Source organism: Pygocentrus nattereri, chromosome 6 (genome assembly GCF_015220715.1).
Source record: "Pygocentrus nattereri isolate fPygNat1 chromosome 6, fPygNat1.pri, whole genome shotgun sequence".
NCBI classification, from domain to species: domain Eukaryota; kingdom Metazoa; phylum Chordata; class Actinopteri; order Characiformes; family Serrasalmidae; genus Pygocentrus; species Pygocentrus nattereri.
In genome coordinates, this window is record NC_051216.1 from 19,050,440 (window position 1) to 19,074,618 (window position 24,179).

Below are 24,179 nucleotides of genomic sequence, written 5' to 3' on the forward strand. Positions count from 1 at the left end.
ATTCACCCCCATTAAAATTCATGAGATGTATTGGCTTTTGGTTTTGACTGCCAAGGCTTTCCGACAGAGAGAGAGAGAGAGAGAGAGAGAGAGAGAGAGAGAGAGAGAGAGGCTGAGACAGAGATGGAGACGGAGACAGACAGACACTCTCATGCGTCCTCTAAGGTGGGAGACAGAGGAATGGAGAGGAGAGATCACACTTCTTGAGCCATTTCAGCATTTCTATAAAATACCCAAGCCTAAAAAGCCTTTAAATCTTAAAAATTCGTTGAGATGTTTTCTAGTTTTGCTTAATAATTCATTGTGAATAAGTTATGTTAAAAACAAGCTAACATGTACAAATTATATTATTTAATTTTCAAAGCCCATTATAAGCATTAGGATCAAAATGTTTGTTCTTACTTTTTATAGTGAAATGTACAAACTATGCAAAAGGTGTTGCCAAAAGATTTAAATACCTCTGTCAGTTTAACACATTTCATTTGGACATAACTAGGTGGCTTAATTAACACTGTGGCCCAAAGATATAAAATGACTAAATTATTTAATCATGTTCAAGAGGAGATGATTTTATTAATTGTTCCTTAAAGCTACATTTCTACTTAAGTGTGTAGTTTGAATAGTGTTTCATTGCAAATGTGTTGCCATTATTTTAGATATAACAGATATGGTTGAGCATAGCCAATTATATCCATTCATCTGTATCTATAACCAGAGGCGTCACTGGAGATCAACGGATGGGGGGGCTCAGCCTTTACATGGGGGGTCTTATAAATGTCTCTTCATCGTGACTAGCAATAGCAACAGGCAAAAATGCATTAATCAAAAAATGTGACTCTTTACTATTCGCTGACAAGACAGACAATCTGTTTCTTCATAGTTTGGATTAAGTGCGGATCTAATACGGCTTAAATATTATCCAGCCACTTACTATAGAAACAGGAGAAGCCACAGTGCAGGCCCTAAACATGTTATTCAAGTACACAGGCTATTGAGTACCTGATCAGCCCTCCTCCTTCAGCCCCATCAGTCTCCTTCAGCTCCTCTCTCTCCCTCTTCTTGCCCGTTTACCATCACATTACTTTTTTTTATTTAATTCAGATTTATAAGATGTCAAGGCTTAATGAAAGACCAATCTGTTCAATTTTTAAAATGTCATTTATTCATTTATTTAAGCCAAATCAAATTTTTATTACACACTTCTGTAACGTAAGAATAGCTCCATTAGTTTGCATTGAAGTCCCTGTAGTTACTGAATAATAAGTGTTAGTATGTAATAAGCCTGGAATGTTAAGGTTTTAACTGGTAAAAATCTTTGTACCTGACTAGCCTTGAGCAGAGCTTTTGACTCTCTTAAAGAAATTCCCTTCATCCATCTGCAGGTTGAAGAAGTGAGAGATAAGAAACTGTGTTATGATTCACTCTCTGGCCTTTTCACTGCCACTATCTTATTGTAAACAACAGACTGTGACGACTACCAGCATGATTGTTTTAATAACTGAAGAGAAGTCTGAAAACAGAGAATATAAAGAGCTGTCAATAACATTATTTCTATCTCTTTTACTCGTTCAGACTCTCACTGTCTGTGAAGTTTCTAAAAAAAATACACACTTGGCTAATGTTAAACAGCCTGTGCCGTTTCTTTGCCTCACTTAAATTTAACCTAAAGTTAGCAAGATAAAAAAAAGCTATATTAACCTAAATTTAGTCACAAATTTAGTCACAAATATGTACTGTATGCCAATATTTCACACTGTAACTACTATCTGTAGTTACAATGTGAGAATGATACTGTAGATACGGTAAAGTAAAGCCTAATGTTTACTTTAGTAAGCTTTTAACTTGTTACAACATAATTTTTCAGAGAAACAAACACCAGAGACCCTCCACCAATACTGACATGATATGCCTACAACTTAAGAGGTCTGATATGATTGGTTGTGCCAGGGGTTACACTTTTCCTCATTGGTAAACAGCACAGGGTAGCAATCTCCTCTTATGTCATGTCAGGAAATCTCTGAGTTCAGTCAAGGCAGCGCTGGGTTAGAGCAGCAACAGCACCCAATTAATGATGCTATTTATTTGGTCAGGCTAAATAACATTTGGGGAGCTAAATCCCTCTAAAACTGGCCTAGCAACTCCTCTGTCTATAACTATACTTATTGCAACATTTCACAATGCAGCAAAATGTTACATTATGAAATACGATGACTGCGGGCACTATGGCTACTTCACACACAGGACTTTATGGAACACCCGTAACAAGCAGGTGATATGCAACCAGGATTTATGTTAACCTAAAAGACTGTCTACACAGTTCACAACTTTTTGATATTTATTGGCCATCAAATGATTCCCTTTTCATTACAGTGCTGATATGAGACTACGAGACTTATATGAGATAACACTGCAGGCATTTACAGTGTTGTAAAAAAGTATGCACTCTTTAGTGATTTCCTTAAAGCATTTTTTCCTGGTTTTTGAGAATCATTGCAAACTTTACACTTGGTCATCTTAATCTTTTAATAGTATTGGATGGTTCAGGTATCACTCGTCCCTTAATGCTACAAGAGACAAAGCCAGTGGTGTAACTAGGATTTTATGGACATGCCAGTCCATCCACTGGCATCTAATGTAAACCTCAATGTTTATGTTAGACTGATTATGTAAGATTTTAATGTTATAATAAATGAAAATTGTGTTGCAGGTTGTAAAGGATCTGTTTAAAAATGTGTATTATGGATAAGATGTATTATAAATAACAGAGATAAAGATATGTCAGGGCTGTCTGTATAGTATTGATGGAAGCCAACCGGTGAGGAATTGCAAAGAAATTATATTTTTAAAGTACAATTATTTCAGTCTACACTAGGGGCCCAAAAATTCTAGGCTATGGCCCAAGTTTTATTGCCCATCCCTGCCCCTCTAGTTCCCCCTTCTTCCTTGTACCTCTGTAGTATTTTTTATTTAAATGTACTCCAGCTATTTTTGTAGAGTGTCATTTGTGGTCCAGAACTAGTTTTCCAGCATCAGTACCTGACCTCACAAATGCACTTATGACAGAATGCAATCTAATCCTCACAGCAATGTTACAATGTCTAGTGTAACGGCTTCCCAGAAGAATAGAGGCTGTTACTGCAGCAAATGAGGACAAACTCCTTATTAACATTCTTGATTTCAAAAGAAATATTAAATGAGCAAGTGTCTACAAAATTTTAGACATATAGTGTATATGTATACCTTCTCTTCTCTTCTCTTCTCTTCTCTTCTCTTCTCTTCTCTTCTCTTCTTCTACCTGTTCCACCACCTGTGATGAAAGAAAATGAAATCAAATTAAGATTTCATTAAATATTAAAGTGAGGATGAGAGATGGAATTAAAACCGTAAGTGGATGAAGTTCCACACAGTTTGATAACACATTTAAAAACCCTACAGTACTGCATTCCCAGCGCAGAACCTAATCTGTCCCAATGAAAAGATTTTTGCCCAGAGGTTCTTTAACTCTTTGTCTTTGTCCATGTTTCTGTTGGCATTATCAAAGGTCCAGAGGAGGAAAAAAAATATATATTTTTGGGGGGGATTTTACTAGCTGAGCATACTGATCGGCTTATGCTTGAATTTTACAAAAGTGCCCCTCAATTAATGGAAAGAGAGTGAAGGCAGGAGACGGTGAAAGGTTACGCGATTTAAATAACTTCATTAATGGCGTGGAATCCAGTGGGTGCTTTAGCAATTATCACTGTGACCCAGAGCAATTAGCGACCTGTCCCACAGGACTCGACCCAATCTCACGTTAACGAGAATGAAGCTTGAGCTGTGCTGCCCACCCCTACCCCTAGCACAGGTACGCACTACGCACTGAATAAGCTACTCACTAAGGACAGCAGCATGGCTGCAAAACAGAAAAAGGCAAAGAGATAGAGAGACATATACTGCTATTGTATCTTTATTCACATTACTAGTGTATTTTTAATTATTGTACAGTCACAGGCCACTTTATTTGTTATACCAGTATTGTATTTACACTCTTTCTCTATATTATCAGGTCCATCTTACCATATAGGTGCATTTTGTAGTTCTACAATTACAGACTATAGTCCATCTGTTTCTCTGCATAATATTAAAGTGTCCTTTACCCTGTTCATCAATGGTCAGGACCTCTACAGGACCCCCACAGTGCACGTATTATTTGGCTGGAGGCTCGCTCTCAGCACGGCAGTGACACTAACATAGCAGTGGCATGATAGTCACTGGTCCAAGTGGACTAAACACAGCAGTGTTACTGGAGTTTTTAAACACTAAGTATACTTACTGGCCATTCCATAAGACACATCTAGCTATTGGTCCACCATGTAGACATAAATTAAAAAATTATTGCTTCTCTGTTGCTGCGCAGCTAATAACTGAAAAAATTCAGCACCATGCCTCAACTTTTATTAAGTTAAGTGATACTTTTTTTTTAATCCCACAAACGGGGAAATTCCACCTCCGCATTTAACCCATCCATGAAGTGAAACACCACATACACACTAGTGAACACACACACACACTAGGGGGCAGTGAGCACACTTGCCCAGAGCGGTGGGCAGCCCTATCCACGGCGCCCGGGGAGCAGTTGGGGGTTAGGTCATGGACTGTCGGCCCTGGGGATCGAACTGGCAACCTTTCGGTCACAGGGCCAGCTCCCTAACCTGCAGCCCACAACTGCCCTAATTTTTATACAGTCCTTTTGAAGTCACTCCTTCCTCCCTAAGTTATGTGTTCAGGTGTTCAGATTGGTTAGTGAGTCTGGCATGATCTTTTGCAAAACGTATTTGTTGATATTATTTATATGAAAAGCATATACAAAGTGAGTTTGATACTTCTTAGTGATGTCCAGCACTTTCTCCCATCCGCAAGCTTGTCTTCTATCAGTAGCTCACTTTTCATTGATGTTTGCAAATATTCCTAAACTCATCTGAAACATTTTCCTACATCTGATGTTACTATTCCTAGGTGTATTAGTAGTGTTAATGTATTCACTTGTGTTTAGTAAGCTAGTGAATATGTGTGTGGATAACCATTTATACTGTAATACATTAGTACAAATACAGGTGCATACATAAATATGGACACCATTTTTCTGCTTTTCCAGGAGTCAATATTCTTTTGACAGATTCTGTATCTTTTTTGCTTTATTGTGCACTTCATTGCACAGCTGAACTGGCTGGTATTCTGCCTTGCCCCAGCTGAGGCAGTAACCTCCCTCTAACCCCTCCTGGCATATTGCTAGTGCATTGTGCAAGCAACCCCTATACCACCTGAATAAAACCAATAAAGTTTGTGGGATTTGTGTGGTGCTTCACATCAGGGTTATAGCCATTATATTGATCCTAGGCTTAGACGATCAAATGGGGAAAGAAAACTTATTAAGCTGCAATTTTTAAGATAATGAAAATTACTTTGAATGCTGTCATTGTATTGTGGCTATTAAAATCATTATGCTCTAATCGCACAACATTCTTAAATGTATTACTGACCAATCCAAAGTTCCACTTGACCAGTTGGTAGACTAATTGTCCAGTCCTATGTCTTATTTTCTCAGCCCTCTAATCACTACAACCATTGATATCCACCACTGCATGTCAGTGTTTGAATTTGAGTATATAAATTGGGTACTTATAATTCTGTTTTATTATATAGGCTAAAATAGGCTGGCTCAAAATCTCAATGCAAATGTCTACTTCAATACATTGAATCATCAAAGGTAAGATGTTAATAGTGCATACAATTGTCATGGCTGGCCATGGACCATGCTTTAGCCTAGGATGATTAGGTTTTATGTGGTGTTGATTTTCCTTTACATCACTAGTTTGAAGTTAGGTCATCTTTACTGGGCAAAGGTTGTGTCTATTAATGCATGCTTTATGGTGAAAGCTTTAACAGGCCTGGTTGAATCCTGCATTCTGATTGAACTGTACACAGTCTTGCTGTTGCTTTGTATCAGCATAGTTTGGAGGTGGAGTTAGAGAATAGGATGATGACTGCACTGCCTTCAGGAATTGGCCTTAGTTTGATCTTATGACATTGTGGAACATTAGCATGTTTGGAAATGGTATCTGCCAAGTTGGCATACCCGCTTTTTTCACAGGCCTACCCAAAAATGTATTTCTGTCTATGCCACTGCTTCGCATAGCCTACCCTCCTCTCTGTATCCACACAGCATTGTCTTTCATTTCTCCTCCTGACTAGAGGAATAGGGAGCTATTCCTGGAGCCCAGTGAGAGTAGGGTCAGCCAGGGCTGCAGAGAGAAAAAGAAGGAAACTGAAACTGTGAGAGGGAGTGACAATGAAACTATTGGATGGTGTGAAAAGACCAACAAAGTTTATTTAATATTTCCAACACCAGGTCTCAAATATCAGTAGCATTTTATTGTGAAAAACACCATCTGTTTACACTGGACCATTCCATGTGATTGCCTCTCATGCTATGCGCAACTAAGCATAAAACCTACAGCACAGATGCAAGGCAATTCAGCAGCGTGTGCCGCTCCCTAACTGGTAGATGATGCGTGCAAGCAACAAAACTTACCACCAGTGTTGTCTTTCAATATCAGTGGTCTTAACTGGCTAATTGTCTTCATTGTTCAGCAAGTTGCGCTTGCTTTAGTGGCATACAGCCTGAGGTCTCATCTAATGCAGTTATGCACCAAGTGATCGCATGAATATTTAATGTCACACCCACAGTCCTTAAAAACCTCTAAAGTAGTACAATAAGCACAAAATGTGGCTGCTGCACCTGTAAAAAATTCTTGTTAGAGAAAGAAGGAAAAGACATTTTAACCAAAGCCCCTGCCGTAATGTTTGGGAACATAAAGTCTTACAGCATTTCAATTAGGGACGTACAAAGAGATCGGAATCATATTGGTATTGGCAGATAAATCAACAGACTAAAAAGAATTCCCTGGGCATCAGACAGATGATTACATTTGACTGTTATGTCAAAGTTGTACATATTTAATGTATGTTGCATTTCTCCATAATGCTAATCCAGGCAGATTTAGCCCCAATTTCTTCAATTAATTTAAGAAGTAGAACTTGAAATGATGTGTGTCACTGTGAATAGCATCATGGTTTGTAATTTAGTCCCAGGTGTGATGTTATCCACAGTAACACCAACCTTCAGTGTTCTGTTGCTTTTTTATATTAATTCTGCAACAATAAAGAAAAAAATCTAGTAAATGAAAAAACCTCCAAATATTGTATAAAACATAGGAGTGGGAGATACAAACCAAAATTTATATCATGGTATAATTAGGATTTCTGATGCTTTGATGCTGCTGGAATGTGGTAAATATTACAAGCCATTCACGCAATCAGTATTAGCTGAGAAGCTCCCAGCTTGTAACGAGGACCAGGCCCAAGACAGCGGCATTGCTTGAAGCAACTGGCTTAGTGAAGGGCACTGTAGGTGGTGTGCATGAAAGGCCTGCTAGCGTCCATGCTAGATAATGGCTAGCTAATGAAGATTTATGGATACGGCGGCTAAGCCTCTCCTCGGGGCGGTCTTTGGGCATGCTCCACCAGGAGGATGTACGTAATGGTCCTAAAATGTCTGTTCATCATGAACTTTTTAAGCAGCAATAGATGGAAAAACTGGCTATTTGATCAAGTTGGCACACAGAAGATTTGTTTCTTCAGAGTGAATCAAGCACAGATCTTTTATGACTTCAATACTACATCTGTCCTCCTGCACACATCACAGATTAAACAAATATTAAAGTCAGGCAGTGCTATCTCCTCTCAGTTAATAAGCTACAGCTCCTAAATGTTTTTCAAATACACAGATTTTAGACACAGTCTCAAACACCACTCACTCGCTTTCTTCTTGATCACTAATCTGCCAGTTTCCTTCAGCCTCTTTCCCTCCCTCACCTTGCCTATGATTAGTAAAATAGTTTTTATTAAACTTAGAAACTCATGGAGTTTGCTCATAGACCTTCTCCAGAGCTTGCCCATCTTAATTTACATCTACAGGCTGAGGAATTCAGGAATGCTGAGGATAGAAAGCTTTGTTATGGTCAACACAACATCAGTATTAGCTGCATATTATAACGTGGAACAAGGAGGCGGACACATGTGCTGAGTAAAGCGAGATTTATTTTGGGCAAATCCAGGGTTGTAGTCATAACAGTCCAGGTTCATACAGCCAACACGGAGAGATCGCGGGACAGACATGACGAACAGAACACAGGCTAAACACAGAGAACAAATAGCAAACGTGTAACTCAAACAAGCATACGAACAGCACGTCAAAACAAATCAAAACAACTCCAACACATCAAACATATTCAACAAAGACCAATGAAAACAAGGGTCAAACACAGGGTTTAAATAGCACAAGGATGATGAGGGGCAGGTGGAAACCAGGTGGAAACAATCAGGGGCAGAGTCACAAAACAAGGGGACAGGGCTGTGAAAATCAAAACAAAGAAACACATGAAAGGGACTGAAAGGTAAACAAAAGCACATGAGGAGTGGGAGGGGCCAATCGTGACGCATATAATAAAAACAACATACACCTAATACAAGTAATGTGTGAAGTTTTGTAAAATTATTAAAACAGTTGGCTCATCAGATAACTAATGTTCATGCTTCATGGCCAATCCCCTTTAATTTACCTCACGTGAACTTAAAGTTAGCTAGCTAATAAACAATCAGCTAAAAACACGAAAGCCAACTACTGTATTTGACCACCATTTGTACAAATCCACTTTGTAAGTAGAAAACATTTGTAACTCTCTCTGATTCAGACTGTATATTACATATTTTGAAAAAAGTGTATTCTGTATTTTAGTACGCTTTTAGCTGAGTGAGTGACACCAGAGACCCACCTCCAGATCTGATTCTATTGGCTTACTGTTTACGAGGTCTGATATGATTGGCTTACCTCCCCCAGTTTTTACCCTGTTATCACAGTATATTGTGAATTTGGAGATAAGGTTGCACAGCAGAATAAAGCAGAATAGATGCCGTTGATTTGAACAAGTAATGTATGTTCATTTTTGAGGGAGTGTAAGAGAGGCTAAATAATAATGCTCCTATTTTGACTGTACATTATCTGTGCATATTTGTGATATATATGTACAATGATAATGACAAAACTCATACCTTGATAAAAATTTTAACCGGTACCCCACGATGAGCCCACTGCTAATCAAAAGTGCTTTAATGGTGCCAATTCCTTTTGCTGTACAGATAAAGCCATGGAACTATCACAGTATCAAGTTCAGTTAAGCTTTTTCAATCTCTGCCAAATGAATCTGAATGTCATTTTGTTCCAGGCCTTCTGCAAAGCATTTCAGAGCCCATCTGAATTTTATTCCACTCATTTCTGTCTAGTTTGGTTGTTCCACTGTCATAGTTGCCAATGGGGACAATGACAGGTTTGGAATTTAGTGTAGACCTGCTCTCCCACTCATCTTTAGAAATCTGACCAAACAGACTGCAGGGCAGATGTTATCTTAAAGAAATGATCTAATGTGTACATTTTTTGTTTTCAGTATGTGCTGATGTAGATACCTGGTACATAAAGTGAGCAATTGGGCAAATGGTTCAAAAAGAGGAATGATATAGTTATTGGGAAAAAACCTGCTGTGAATGCTTATCAAACAGTGAAATTGAGTCAGTCAGCTGCCAGAACTCACTGCTGTCTTAAAAAAATATTGAATTCTGTCATCGGAATCAACATTGACATCAGCGGGTCCTATAAGTAAATCAGAAACAGGCCCACAGTTACTGTATAGGCACATCTCTAATGTCAAACATTACAATTCATTATTATACTATATCAAGAGATCATTTAAAATTGAAAGATTTGAAGTCTTTATCATTATGTTTTCTTATTTGTAATTTTGTTAAGGAAATATGAGCCAAGGCAACAGAGAAAAATACTGCAGAACACTCCAGCTCTCTAGCTGTGTGCAGCACTTGACTAATTTCAGTCATTATTCACGAGGACTTATGCAGTCAGCCCTCCATTACTCAGACATGTTTGGGCACTGAGAGATATTTCTCTTGGTAACACGTAGAACTAATCAGTAAAGAGAGACAAGAACTGCCAAGCTGAAGGATGTCACGAGCCAATCGATTAGTTATAGATGATCATCTTCAGCTGAAACAGTTTTGTAAATTCCTTCACCGACAGCAATCTCTGGAGGAACATGAGTTACAAAACTGACATTAAATCCATACACGCTTTACCTGCTTTTGCCTGGTGGGTTGCCGTAAGAAGCAGAAATGTTGTTCATGGGGAAGTCTGGGCAAGAAGAGGATAATAGAAACTCACACACACAGAGTCCTTGAGAGAGATGCTGTGAGATTATAGAATTAGTGCAAAGCTGGATGGTAATGGTCGGTATGGCTTTCTAAATGAACACTAAATGTTCAATATTAATACAATGATCTAATTACTGTGTATTCAGATTACGGATATTCATTTTCATGCATGAGCTAAGGAGCATATTAATGTTTGAGTATAAATGGAGGCTAATTTCAGCAGAATGGGTTCTGTAAAATTGTGAAAATGTAAAATGTTCATAATCTGTTCATTGCAAAAGACATTTTAAGGCAAGGATTTGGGGAGCCATTTACACATATGAATACATTAGACAAGCAAATGCCTGATACATATTCACAAATCTTTAGAATTGTGCTTGATGTTCACAGCTTCTATAGTAAAAACATGGAGTTTTAAAAAGACTCAGTTCAAGAGCCCATATCCTACACTTTTCTTATATTTTATTCTCCTGAGGTCCATTTAAGACATGTTTGTGGTTTTAATGTACAACCCCATTTCCAATAAACATAGGGACGCTGCGCAGAATGTAAATAAAAACAAAATGCAAAGATGTGCAGATCATTTAAACGCTATATTTAATATAAAGTTAATAGAAAATAGTACAAAGACACATATCAAATGTTAAAACAGAGAAATCGTATTGCTTTTTGGAAATATATATGTCCATTTTGAATTTGATGCCAGCAACGTGTTCCAAAACAGTTGGGACGAGGCAAAAAAAGGCTGGAAAAGTTCTGTAATGCTTAAAAAACACCTGTTGATTGGCAAGTGGTCAGTAACATGATTGAATGGTTAGGAGTGTGTTTATGGGAATTTTTAACCATTCTTCCAGAAGTGCATTTGTGAGTTCAGACACTGATGTTGGACGAGAAGGCCTGACTTGCAGTCTCCACTCTAATTCATCCCAAAGGTGTTCTATTGGGTTGAGGTCAGGATTCTATGCAGGCCAGTCAAGTTCTTCCACACCAAACTCGTTCATCCATGTCTTCATGGGCCTTGCTTTGTGTGCTGATGTGCAGTCATTTTGGAACAGGAAGGGGCCGTCCCCAAACTGTTCCCACAAAGTTGGGAGCATGAAATTGTCAAAAATGTCTTGGTCTGTTGAAGCATTAAGAGGTCCTTTCACTGGAACTAAGGGGCCGAGCCCAATTCCTAAAAAACAACCCCACATCACAATCCCCCTCCACCAAACTTTACACTTGGCACAATGCAATCAGACAAGTGCTGTTCTCCTGGCAACCACCAAACCCACAGTCATCCATTGGATTTACAGATGGAGAAGCGTGATTCGTCACTCCAGAGACCACGTCTCCACTGCTCTAGAGTCCAGTAGTGGTGCTTTATACCTCTTCATTCGATGCTTTGCATTGTGTTTGGTGATGTAAGGTTTGGATGCAGCTGTTCGGCCTTGGAAACTCATTCCACGAAGCTCTCTGCGCTGTTCTTGAGCTAATCTGAAGGCCACATGAAGTTTGGAGGTCTGTGGTAATTGACTCTGCAGAAAGTTGGCAACCTATGCGCACTATGTGCCTCAGCATCCTCTGACCCCGCTCTGTCATTTTACATGGTTCTACCACTTTGTGGCTGAGTTGCTGTCATTCCCAGTTGCTTCCACTTTGTTATAATACCACTGACAGTTGACTGTGGAATATTTAGTAGCGAGGAAATTTCACAACTGGACTTGGACACGTGGCATCCTATCAGGGTACCACACTGGAATTCACTGAGCTCCTGAGTGTAATAAATTAATAAATTTAATTTCAAAGCTCAGTGCCTAAACAGTGGCGCAATAGCAACTGTGGTGAAGATATATAACTCTAGATGCAGTATTCCAGCATGATTATAATCTGGAAGTCTCTTTCTTCAGCACCAAAACACAGCCTGCAAAAGTGATTGCGATGATTCCTGACTAGACCTTTCCACACTGGAGCCTTTTGCCCTGAAATCGATAGAATGTGCATGCGCCATGCTAAAGTGTTACTGTACTGCTGATATAGGCTGAGAGTGTATTGACTCACTGACATTTAACTATTGAGCGAATGTCACCTTCAGTCAGCATTTCAGTAAGTCCACATGCTAACCTTCTGTTTGCCATCACTTTAGATCTGTCATTACTTAAAACACCTAACTAAACCTTTAAGCTAAGCATAAAGGTGATACTTTATTCAGTATGTCACCTCCAAAACCAACACACATAGCTACTCTAACACATCTGAATGTTTACTGTTCAAACTATACAGAAAAAACTGCCAAAAAGCAAAGCTGTGAATACTGAATACATGAATGAGACTGCAAACTGACACTTTCCCAGCTCAAATGGATACTCTATTGCATAAGAAACCCACAAGCTGTGTAGACATGTGCTAATTTAATAAACACTAAGTATATGTGATTGACTCATGATGGCTGCACAACAAGGGCATGTACTGTTTGGATGGATATGGAGCTGGTGAATGAAAAAGCAGCAAATGAGCTTCAACATTAGCAGTTTGGGTCCATTTAGTGCTGGAAGGTATTGATTCAGTTTATAAAATTCATGAGATTTCCCCAAAATATATAACAGTATTACAATATCAGATTAAACTTATCATTAATGGAGTTAATGAACGTCCTGGATGCTGGTACTCTATGCTAAAAGAATGTCTTACAAACCTTGTTTTCATTACATTGTTCTGTTACACTGTATTGTTAACGCTGGCTAGACAGAGGAACTCGACATGTTATTTATTTGATCAGCATTTTATTCACTCTAACAAAAATCTCCACAGTGATTACCGCAAAACATCACAAACATTTTGATTGTTACGCTAAGTGTTAATACACATCACCGAGCATCAGTAACAGGTCTGACAGTAATCTTTCACTAAGTCAGCTTTGCAATTCTCATGCTTGAGATGCATTATTTTTGCCTTCTATTATAGTAATACTTAGATAATCCCAATGACTGTCCATGGTTAACGGAGGTTATCATACCTATTTTCTTGTTTATTTCGAAATAGTCCAAAGATCTTGCTGGATTTTTTACATTCCTTATGATGGGTTGCCAGATCGAGCAAAAATCTCCAGCCAAAGGTTGCTTTAAAGTCACTCACCAAAATCTGAAACTTTATCATTTTCACACTAGGCCAGTTTGTTGGAAGGTCCACCAACCTGGTAACCCTGATGGTGGGTGTGCATGCGGTACCAAGCATTATCATTGAAAAGCAAAAATGTATAATTCTACATAAAGAACTATCATAGTTTGGAAATCTCACATATAAAAAGAGAGAAAGTATTGATAATTGGCATCTTAAACGACTAACATGAATCCAAAGGGAATTAGTGTTTGACATTATTCCAAAGGGATGGAAAGGGAGGTTGGTTGTGTTACAAGGATAATGCTTATTGTCACTTTTTTGATTAGGGGTGGCATCCCGTCAGATCTCTCCTCAAATCAAGCCTTGGTATATCAGTATAGACAATATACACCAATCAGGCATAACATTGTGACCACCTTCTTGTTTCTATGCTCATTGTCCATTTTATCAGCTCCACTTACAATATAGGTTGACTTTGCACTTTTACAAATACAGACTGTAGACCATGTGTTTCTCTGCATAATTTGTTAGCCCCCTTTTATCCTGTTCTTCAGTGTTCTGTGTCTGATCCACTTGTACCAGCACAGCACACGCTAACACACCACCACCACGTCAGTGTTACTGCAGTGCTGAGAATGATCCACTACCCAAATAGTACCTGCTCTGTGGGGGTTTATGGTGGTCCTGACCACTGAAGAACAGGGTAAAAAGGGCCTAACAAAGTATGCAGAGAAACACATGGACTACAGTCTGTAATTGTAGAACTACAAAGTGGAGCTGATAAAATGGACAATGAGCATAGAAACAAGGAGGTGGTCATAATGTAATGCCTGATTGGTGTCTAGTAATACACTAGACTGCACTATTCGATATGATTTTCACAGTTTAGAGATTCTACTGTCCATTTATTTATGTTTCAATCAAATTCTTTCATAAAAATATATTTTTATTTTCTATGTTTCACTGAATTACAGTTCTTTGTTTTATTAATAGTTAAAATCATTGCTATTATTATTTTCATTTTTAATAATAAATAATTTTTTTATCCTCTTACTGGATCTTACTTTATCTTTATTTTCTCTAGTGCTCTTATGCTCGTTTTTATTTATTTATTTTTTTTACCCATAACATTCATTGGCCTTTTACATGTATGAAAGTGTATATGTGTGTAAGCATCTCTGCTTGCTGTGCTCTGTCTACTCTTCAGTTCTGGTCTGCGTATCATGTGCTTGTGTGTGTGTTTGAGCATTTGAGTGAATGTGGGTGCTTGTGTAGGACATGAATGCAAAGGGTTGTGATCTGTCTACTCATGCACTCACTCACTCAGCCAGGAGACTCCAATTTAGATTACATTATGATAAGGAGAGAGAGAGAGAGAGAGAGAGAGAGAGAGAGAGAGAGAGAGAGAGAGAGACTGAGATTGGGAGGGGTGGGTGGGCAGAAGCAGCTTTGGTTGTTGGTTTTATCAGATGGTTGTTTGTAAACACGAGTGACACTTGACTGTTATCCCCATTTAAGTTCAGTTTTAAAGAAGGAAGGAACTCTGGTTAAGTCATGTCATTGTGCGTAGTCCCACCATATCAAATTGTCACTGGTGTCATTGCAAAATTCCATAACTCCTTTTTTGTTTGTTTTTCCTTGTTTGCTTTCTTTTTTGTCTGTTTTGTTTTGATAGCTGTCTCTTACATGTATGAACATTTCATGACAAATGGACAGTCAAAATGGACTGAAATTCATTTAAATGAATTCCTGTTACATAACGAATGTTAAAGTTAAGAATTTCTTTCCCTCTCCTGTAAAGTTAGCATTTGGGGGGTTGGAGGTTTTGTTATGACAGTTTGGCTCTTTTTCTTCACGCGCTTTGAGACTGGCTGCTGAAATCAATAGGCTAATCCATACCTGTCTGCAGTTATAGTTTAATCTTGATGGTAATTATCTGATAATCTTGATAGAAGAGATTTGTTTTTTTGCCTCAATGAGTGACATTATCTGTTTTTGTGTATGTGTGCCTGACATTGCTTCTTCTGACAACTAAAGCACCATGTCAAATGTGTTACTTAGATTGAACTGAAAGGTTCATGGTATTTGTGGCAAAGGTTAGAGGTAATATCTTTTTAATCCATGGAAGTGAAGAGTGACTGAGCATGGGCCACCAACTGATGATTATCTGAGGGTTGTTGTTTGATTATCCGGAGGTATACTTGAGATTTTTGGTCTTAGGTCTGGTATTAGAGCTTGATAGATGGATTGTTTTTCTGATAATATTGGCCAGTATTGATATCCCATAGTTTGGTGCAGTCATGGGCTAGAGGTTAGGGATCTGGCCCTGTGACCGGAAGGTTGCCGGTTCGATCCCCACGGCCAACAGTCCATGACTGATGTATCCTTGAGCAACACACCTAACCCCCAATTGCTCCCCGGGCCCCGTGGATAGGGCTGCCCACCGCTCCGGGCAAGTGTGCTCACTGCCCCCTAGTGTGTGTGTTCACTGGTGTGTATGTGGTGTTTCACTTCACAGATGGGTTAAATGCGGAGGTGGAATTTCCCCGGTTGTGGGATCAAAAAAAGTATCACTTACTTACTTACTTTATAAGAATCTGCAAAAATATTACCTACAGTGTGCCAACCCTTTAAATGGCCATGGCCCCCAAAGTTTTATTACACACACTTCTTTAACTTAAGAAAATCTCAGGCAGTTTGCACTGAAATCCTCATTGTTACTAACAAGCGTTAGTATGTAATAAACTTGGGATTATTGATTGTTGGTTGGCTGAACAATTGCAAGTTTTATTCCTGGGGATCCTTGGCCTGAATTCCAAGTTCAAGAGTGGAGTGGGACACTCCCATTATCATACAGCACGATGATAGCCAGTGTGGATGTCTTGTAGCTGATATAACAGATGGCTGGCTTTATGTGTCTTGGAAAAAGCATGTGCTTCACCAACCCAGCTTGGTGGTGTGATAGGGGGATGGGAATTGGACACAACAGGGTAAAAATATGTAACGTATAAAATATGTATAAAATATAGATTTAAAACTACACTGGCTGATATTATCATATTTGTCCGGGATTCTCTGCTCTCCCAACTGCTACTGCGACCCTATCTTGATTAAGTGGTTAAAGATGAATGAATGAATGAATGAATGAATGAATGAATGAATTATATTATCAGTTATCAGAATTTGTTTACATTTTCATAACGGTCCATATTTGTCATGTTTGACCTGTATTTCTTGGGAAATGTGGTGAAAGTCTTTTCTTTTAGGAGTACTTTAGGTTTTGATTCCTTTGGAGCAGAAATGACTGCAGCCCTCTGTGACCCTGTCTGACCCAGTAGAGCTGCTAAGATCCCCCATCCACTTCTCTATCAGGAATGAGCTGAACTAGATGACCTTTATAAACACACACACACACACACACACACACACACACACACACACACACACACACACACACACACACACACACACACACACACACACAATAATCTTTAATAGAGGGATGACTGACTGCCTCTTTCAGGACACACTCATACGACACAGTGAGGCAGTATGATTGCTGTCTCTATCAGGATGAGCACAGGTGGATTGCTTTTGGCTGCACTCTGATTTAAGGTTGTTCTTTTGCTCTACTCTGATGTTTCTATGTTCAAATATTGACAATTAACGAGAGCAGGGCAATTTTAATGATACTGTTGGTTCATGACAGACAACTACACAGAGGAAGGCCCCAGCTTTACTGCACAGAACCTCTTATTAACCTCTTAAATACACTTTGTTCAGTTATTATCCAGCGACTACCACAACTACTCAGTAACTCGTATGAAACCACTATGTAACATTAATATGAAAGTGATACATGTGATACAAGTGATTATGAAAATGGTACACGCACAAGTCTGGACACATTCATGGTTCCTGATGAAATAAGCCAAGACATTTAATGAGAAACTGTGGATCTTACTCAGCATGCCAACAGTTGAATCACACTCAACTATACTAAACAGTTTTCCCTTGGGAACACAAGAGTAATGTACGTTCACAACACAAATGTTACAAAAGGCAGCTTTACATAAAATGTTTTGCATAACTTTACAAAAAAAAAAACACATATTCTACCAAGACACACACAATAACCAGAGTAGCAGACATTTCACCTACAGCAATGCCTCTGCTGATGCAACATTCCATCTTTGATGTCTCGCCATTGTGTCCTTACTGAAACCACTGTCAACAGGTGCAATGTCTTTCTGAACTGGCTGTTGCTTTTTAACAACATTTTTAAATTTTGTTTTGGGCTTTTTGGAGTTAAAAAAAGTTATCTGCAAACATTGAAGCACTAGATATACTGTAATGGTAGTTGCATGGCCCCTATATCTTATTGGCTGCTGCTGCAACAAGGTTTGGATAGTTCCTTGGGCCATCATCATCAGGGTTTGTCTAGGTTAAAGTCATGTAAATGGTAAACAGAAGGATTTATTGTGCTTGTGCATTTGCTTCAGTCTTATTTGAGAGAATGAATGGCATCCCTGCAAATTTAACTGCTGTTTAAATCACCAGGTACATTTAGTCATAAATTAGAAAAAAGTGATTTTGGAATAGCCAAACTAATATAAAAAAAACATTGTAAATCAGCTTTTCTAGAGCTCTGAGACATATGCCTCTGCAATCATGTCACATTCAAGACATGTCTGCAATTTTTGTGCAAATATGACTTATCGTTGCAGCGTAAAACCCATCAAAAACATTTAGTGCAATTACTCGAAACAGCTGCAAACGCCTGGCACAGGAGCACACTGATTAGAGCTTTAATATCCAACAAAATCTTTGTTCCAAGGCCTTGAATGAGGATGCATAGCATGGCAGGCCTGGAACTCCTTTAACATTAATTATTTAGAGGGCTGATCTTTCAGAAACCACTTTGCACATTTACTACAACTACAAGTCAAAACTTCCAGAGAATGATAATATATTGTTGTTGTCATTGGTGCAGAACATATGGCTATGTTTAAAACTTTGCATGTTTGTGAAAGCTGTTCAGAATTTAAAATTTGGCATCACAGCTGGGGGAGGAGAGGATTTGGCTAATCAGGGCCCTTGGTTGTAGGGGGCCATCAAGGGGCCTGGATTAAAGAGTTTGGTTTTGTATACTGTTATGAATTTCTATGGCTAAATTACTAATATTAAACAGAATTTTGCATCAATAAACAATATCCATGATGTAATGCAGTAAGACAGTGACAGTAAGGAGATCCACAGAGACTCCACTGTGTGTGTGTGTGTGTGTGTGTGTGTGTGTGTGTGTGTGTGTGTGTGTGCCTGTATGTATCTGCATGCACTGGCATGAGTGTGTGTAAAGGAGAGGGAAGGTGAGCAGCATATGGCAGGTTGACATGAGAGTGATGTTCATCATTAAACACGTCCCCAGCCATTGTCAGAGGAAAACAGCTCATCAGCATCCCATCTCATACATATAAATGTATCTATCACTCCAGGGCTGAGGAAAGTGCTTGAGATCAGAGAACAGAAGCTGACTTTCACTTCTTCTTACATCCAACATTCATTTTTTACCACTTTTCATGTTACACCAAACATTATAAACTGCTATTTACAATGTAAAAAATGCTGCCTTTCAACTTCTTGGAACATACCTATGCGATCTGTAATGACATGTTGTTTAAATATCATTGTTGCACGTGTGCCCAGAAAGGTACATATAATTTAAATCCTTCCCGAGCTTTTCTGCTGGTGCTTATGTCAACTTTTGTAGGTGAAGTATTCCTTAAACAAATGCACATAGGTAATTAGATAGTGCATGCAGATGCAGAGAGACAGAGAGTGAGAGAGAGAGAGAGAGAGAGAGAGAGAGAGAGAGAGAGAGAACGAGAGAGAGAGAGAGAGAGAGAGAGAGAGAGAGAGAGAGAGAGAGAGAGAGAGAGAGATTGTGAGTATCTTGTTTGTAGAGCACTGAAACTGAACTGTATGAAGATCAGAAAGCTCCTGAAGCAGCTCTTATACACACACAGCTCCTGCATACAGTCTGAGTGAGTGGACTGTGGGCTTGAGTTCTCTTCGTGAGCCAAAATAGAAACGTACAGTGCTGTTAGAACAAATGCTTCCTCTGCTCTGAGAACTAGCACCATGGACAGAACCCTCATCAGCATAATTCCACATATCACCAAAACTATGATGATGATGATAATGATAATGATTGTTGTCTTCATCATTACCAACATAACAGCAAGAGTGACTACAATAATAATCTGCTGCTTAACTTTTCTGTGACATATCATTCCTGCCATATCCAACCCATGCATCTCCATTTCTTTTTCTATTCTTATTTTTTTTTTATCACTTGAGTCCAGCAGCCGCTCTTTAGACCAATAGACATGGTCCAGGATTACTTGGCTAAAATTTCATTATATTAGCTTACATTAAACATTAAGAATCTGCCACTTTGGAGATATATGGGGTTGTGTTATGATATTTTCATCAATGTTTTCGAATAACAGCGCTGTGTAATCGGTTGTTATTTACGGCACCCTGCTGGTGACGTCCTGCTGGTGACGTCCTGTATAAATAAATATGATGGATGGCCATGACTTAGTATGGCATGAGAACAAGATAATTAAGCCATTGCCACAACTTAGTAAGGTGTGAGAATGAGATTCTAATGCATGGCCTCGACTTAGCAAGACACAGTCTTGTTCCCAAGCCTTACTAAGTCTAGTCCATGACTTAATTATCTCATTCCCACAACTTAGTAACTCATGCCCACACATTAGGATCCCATCCCCATACCTTATTATGTCGTGGCCACGTGTTATTTTAATTTGTACAGGGTGTCAACAGTAGGGCTCTGTAGACATTTATGTGGTGATGATTTACAAATTTCAGTCAAAACAATTCAATGTAATGATTTGATTTGTAGTTGGTGATTTAAATGTGTTACAGTAACACAGCTTCAGTTTGGAGGGAATAGTCTGGCATGCAAACCATCACGTCTTATATACTTATGTCTGGAGGCTTCGTGCTCTTTAAAGCCTCGCGTTGGCCACCCAGACACACAGCCTTCCCTACAGCCCCACTCACTGCTGCCCCTCCTGCTCACGGCCCAAATCCTCATCTCAGCTCTGTCTGCGCTCCGACTGAACAGAGAGAGAGAGAGAGAGAGAGAGAGAGAGAGAGAGAGAGAGAGAGAGAGAGAGACCCTTCAGCGTCCACACTCTTGCTCTTGCTGCTGTGGAATGCGACCTCCACATCCATCCACATCGAGCGCTCAGGGAGCGTACAAAGTGGCGGAGCGCCAGATTTAACGCGCGGCGTTTTGTTTTGCTTTGAGTTTTTTTTATTATTATTAACACGATTTTTTTCAGTCGCATCTTGGCTGAAACCTGCCGAGGTGTTCTTTCTCTTTCTTGCCTGCGCCGGGACTGAAGGATGACGGCCACCAAGGAGCAGCAGAGCCAGAGAGCAAACCCGCAGCAGGACGAGGTAAACCGGGCTACAAGGCTGAAGTTGGTTCCTATCCGCCAGCGTCATGTTCGGAATTTCCCGTTCCACCTTAAATGGCGCAGTAGTAACGTAACTGCTGCACCATTTAAGGTGGAACGGGGAAATCCGAACAGGACCCTGGCGGATAGGAAGCTGACTCGGGCTTCCAAACCAAGCCCAACGTTGTGGTGCGATAGGACGTGCTGTGCGCGAGCTCGGTGCGTGTGGCTATGGAGGATGGGCGCGTGTGGATGAGCATCAGTGTGGTGGCCGGCGGGCTGAGGAAAGTGTCATGGTTTTGTACGGGCTTCTCGGCGGTGGTCGTGGCGCAGTCGGTGCGCGGCGTTTTCAAAATCGGCGCAAAAAGCGATGCGGACGCGCGAGGATGAGCAGCGCTCGCGGCGTTGCTCTTTCAGTTCACGTGCTGCGTGTCGTGTCGTGTCTTGCTTGCCAAACTGCAGCGCGAGCTTCAGCCTCAGAAACAATTAGCAGCCCCTCACCTCCAGCTCGCTGAAAGATGACGCTCGGCTGAGAGAGCGCGTGCCAGCCTCGAGACTTCCCCGTGTTTCCTTGTGCGCGTGCAGCAGTGTGAAAACACCCCCTACCTGCCCTCCTGCGAGAGGCCCTTTCAACGTGACTTTAATCGCGAGTACAAAGGTGCAACGCTTTATTTTGGGGGATGGTGGTGGTGGTAGTGGTGGTGAGGGTAAATAATTGATGCCCCTGCCCTTGTGAATGTTTCAGCGGAGCGAGATCGTTCGCCTCGTGCGCGTCCCGGCAGCCCGTTGCTGCAGGAGCTTTACACCGAGCAGCGGGCCTGGCTGTTAAATGTTTGATTGGAGGCGGAGAGAGACGGAGCGGCAGCAGAGGAGAGGCTCATTTACAGAGACCAGCACTCAGCAATGTTGGAGTATTTTTATTGGTCCTTTCATCATGAAATCTTCACTCAATGAACGTAACGGACAGCAGATGTGCTTAGATGATAAGAAGAACAAAACATATTTTGGGACAGTGACGATATGTTGGTTTTGTTGGGGACCAGCTGTGCTGCTCTGTGCTGTTTCTTCGAGCAGGGATGTTATGATGTGGTTTATGAGGAGAGCCAGTTTTGAACATATAGGGCCCCTAATCAGCATCTTCCACAGGGGCTCCTTATCCACCCGTCTAATTCTGTATGCTGTAATGAATACGAATTGGAACTTTGTTCATTTTTACATGCTAAGGTATGCAACTAAAATGGTACATAATGCAACATTTGTTCACTTTTAGGACAAAAACAAAATAAAGCACCTGACATTGTATAAAAAATTGCACATTTGGATATTGACTTCACCCCTTGCCCTACTGCCTTCATTTAAATAACATCTGAATGGATTTTTTCAAAAGTGCATTACGTTGCTCAGTGGAATACCTTTACGTAGGACACATGAAGCTGCTTTAAAGCTTGAAAAAAATAAGGACAGTGGACTGCATATTTAAAGAATCTATGACTCGAGACAGTAACATCCATCTGTAACCTCTGTAAAACAGTTATTAACTATTTATAAATGAAACAATGGAGTAAAATGTACATGTAGCCTAAATAAGATAAATAAATTGCATGTCTATAATTTCTACTTTCTTGAATTTTTATAGGAATTAAACAATCAGTGATTTCTGTTTTATACCAAACTACATACTTGTGCCTCAGGCTTTCTAAGTGTGTGCATGTACCAATTATAGCAAATAACAGCTATGTTTGACGTTAAATGGGAATGTTTGTTAGTCTTAATTGAAGTCTTTTACGCTATACCATGGACAGTAACAATGTATAGATGATATAAAACAGTGTGATTCAGTCAGATTAATTTACTAGTCAGATGTCGTTGCTCAACATTTCCCCTGTGATGCAACAGTGGAGTTCGCACCCTCTGTGTTACCCCTGACAAAGCAGTGCGGACGAGGGTGGGATGAATTTGACAGTCAGTAGAGTAAATCAGTTAAGGCTGGTGGAGCAGGCGCAGTTGCCTGCTTTGTCCAGTAGAGTACTGTGTTCTGGTTGGGTCATTTTTATAGATCTGTTCTGTTACATACTGTGTTGGACAATGCTGTAGGTTTATTTCACTGTGGGTTTATTTCAGTGCCTGGTGGGCTGCCTTGCTTCCCACTGCCTACACAGACAGCATTTTATCCTAAATTAAACCTTATAAGACAGCTTATTGAGACACTGTAGTTAGACAGTGATTGCATCACCAATAACCCTCTGCAGGCGACCTGTGTTTACTCACCTCAGCTGTCAGCATTACTGCAACCTTCATCAAACTTTTAGGTTAGGCTCTGCTGGAGTGGTTAGACAACTACACATAAACAGCAGTGAGTCCTCATTATTCTAGCTAATTGTTCAAGAATACACCGGATGGCTGGGACAGTGATCACCTAACATTTTCCACCTAATGGTGTTTGACAGCAGGGTTGTATTCATGGTTTGCTGAGCTAACAGGTGACAGCTAGCCAAAATGCCAAATTGCGAATACCCTTAATCTGCCTAAAACTGTAAAATTGCTGTCTGTTTAGCTGTAATCATAAATAATGTGACATCTATGCACTGTTATAAGAAATAAAGCTCCATGAAATATTTGTAATATTGTGCACAGTCAATACTGAAGAGGAACTTTATCAGTGCCACATTGCCTGCATTTAAGTAAAATCTGAATGGATTTTGTATTGATTTATGGGATTTCTTTACTAAGTGTTTAGCTGCTGTAAAGTTTCACCAAAATAAGATTAGTAGGCTGCGTATTTAAGGTAGCTATGAATTGAGAGAGTCATGTTGGGGAGATAATTTTGATGACTTAAAATGCTGTCATCCTAGACAGATTACTAGATGTATTACATATACAGACATTATGACAGTGTAACAGTCTTCTGAGTATTTGCTTTACTGTAAGAGATTTATGCCTTGGGTTTAGTGTATATTGTTGCTGTCTAAATAAACAATGTTCTGCATTACTGGAACAAAGCATACTATGAAGTCTGGTGACACTTTATTTTGAGTGGTCCATTTAGATTAAAAAAAAAAAAACACTCAACAGACTCTCAGTAGCGTCAAAAACATCTGAAGGTTTAGTTTTAGGTTAGGGTTAGGATTAGGGCCAGGGTTAGGGTTAGGTTTTGAGTAATATTGTGTAAGGTTAGGTTTTGCATAATGGAAGTAACATGTTAACAATATGTAATGTAAGTGCTGTATGTAAGGCTAACTTTGGTGGAAAAAATCTTATTATATATGTTTT

At 39.6% G+C, this 24,179-nt stretch overlaps 1 protein-coding gene across 2 annotated transcripts in view; it reads left to right on the forward strand.

The window, feature by feature from the left end:
- Positions 1 to 24,179, forward strand: part of LOC108424244 (inactive dipeptidyl peptidase 10-like) — a 126,817-nt gene that overhangs the window by 26,780 nt on the left and 75,858 nt on the right. Inside the window, exon 1 of one of the 2 annotated variants that reach the window (XM_037539286.1) lies at positions 20,615 to 20,910. The exons of the other annotated variant lie outside the window; for it this stretch is intronic. Within the exon in view, the coding sequence (XP_037395183.1) occupies positions 20,857 to 20,910 (54 nt within the window). The 5' untranslated portion in view covers positions 20,615 to 20,856. Of the gene's footprint in view, positions 1 to 20,614; positions 20,911 to 24,179 lie in introns of those variants that run through there. 2 annotated transcript variants of the gene reach the window in all.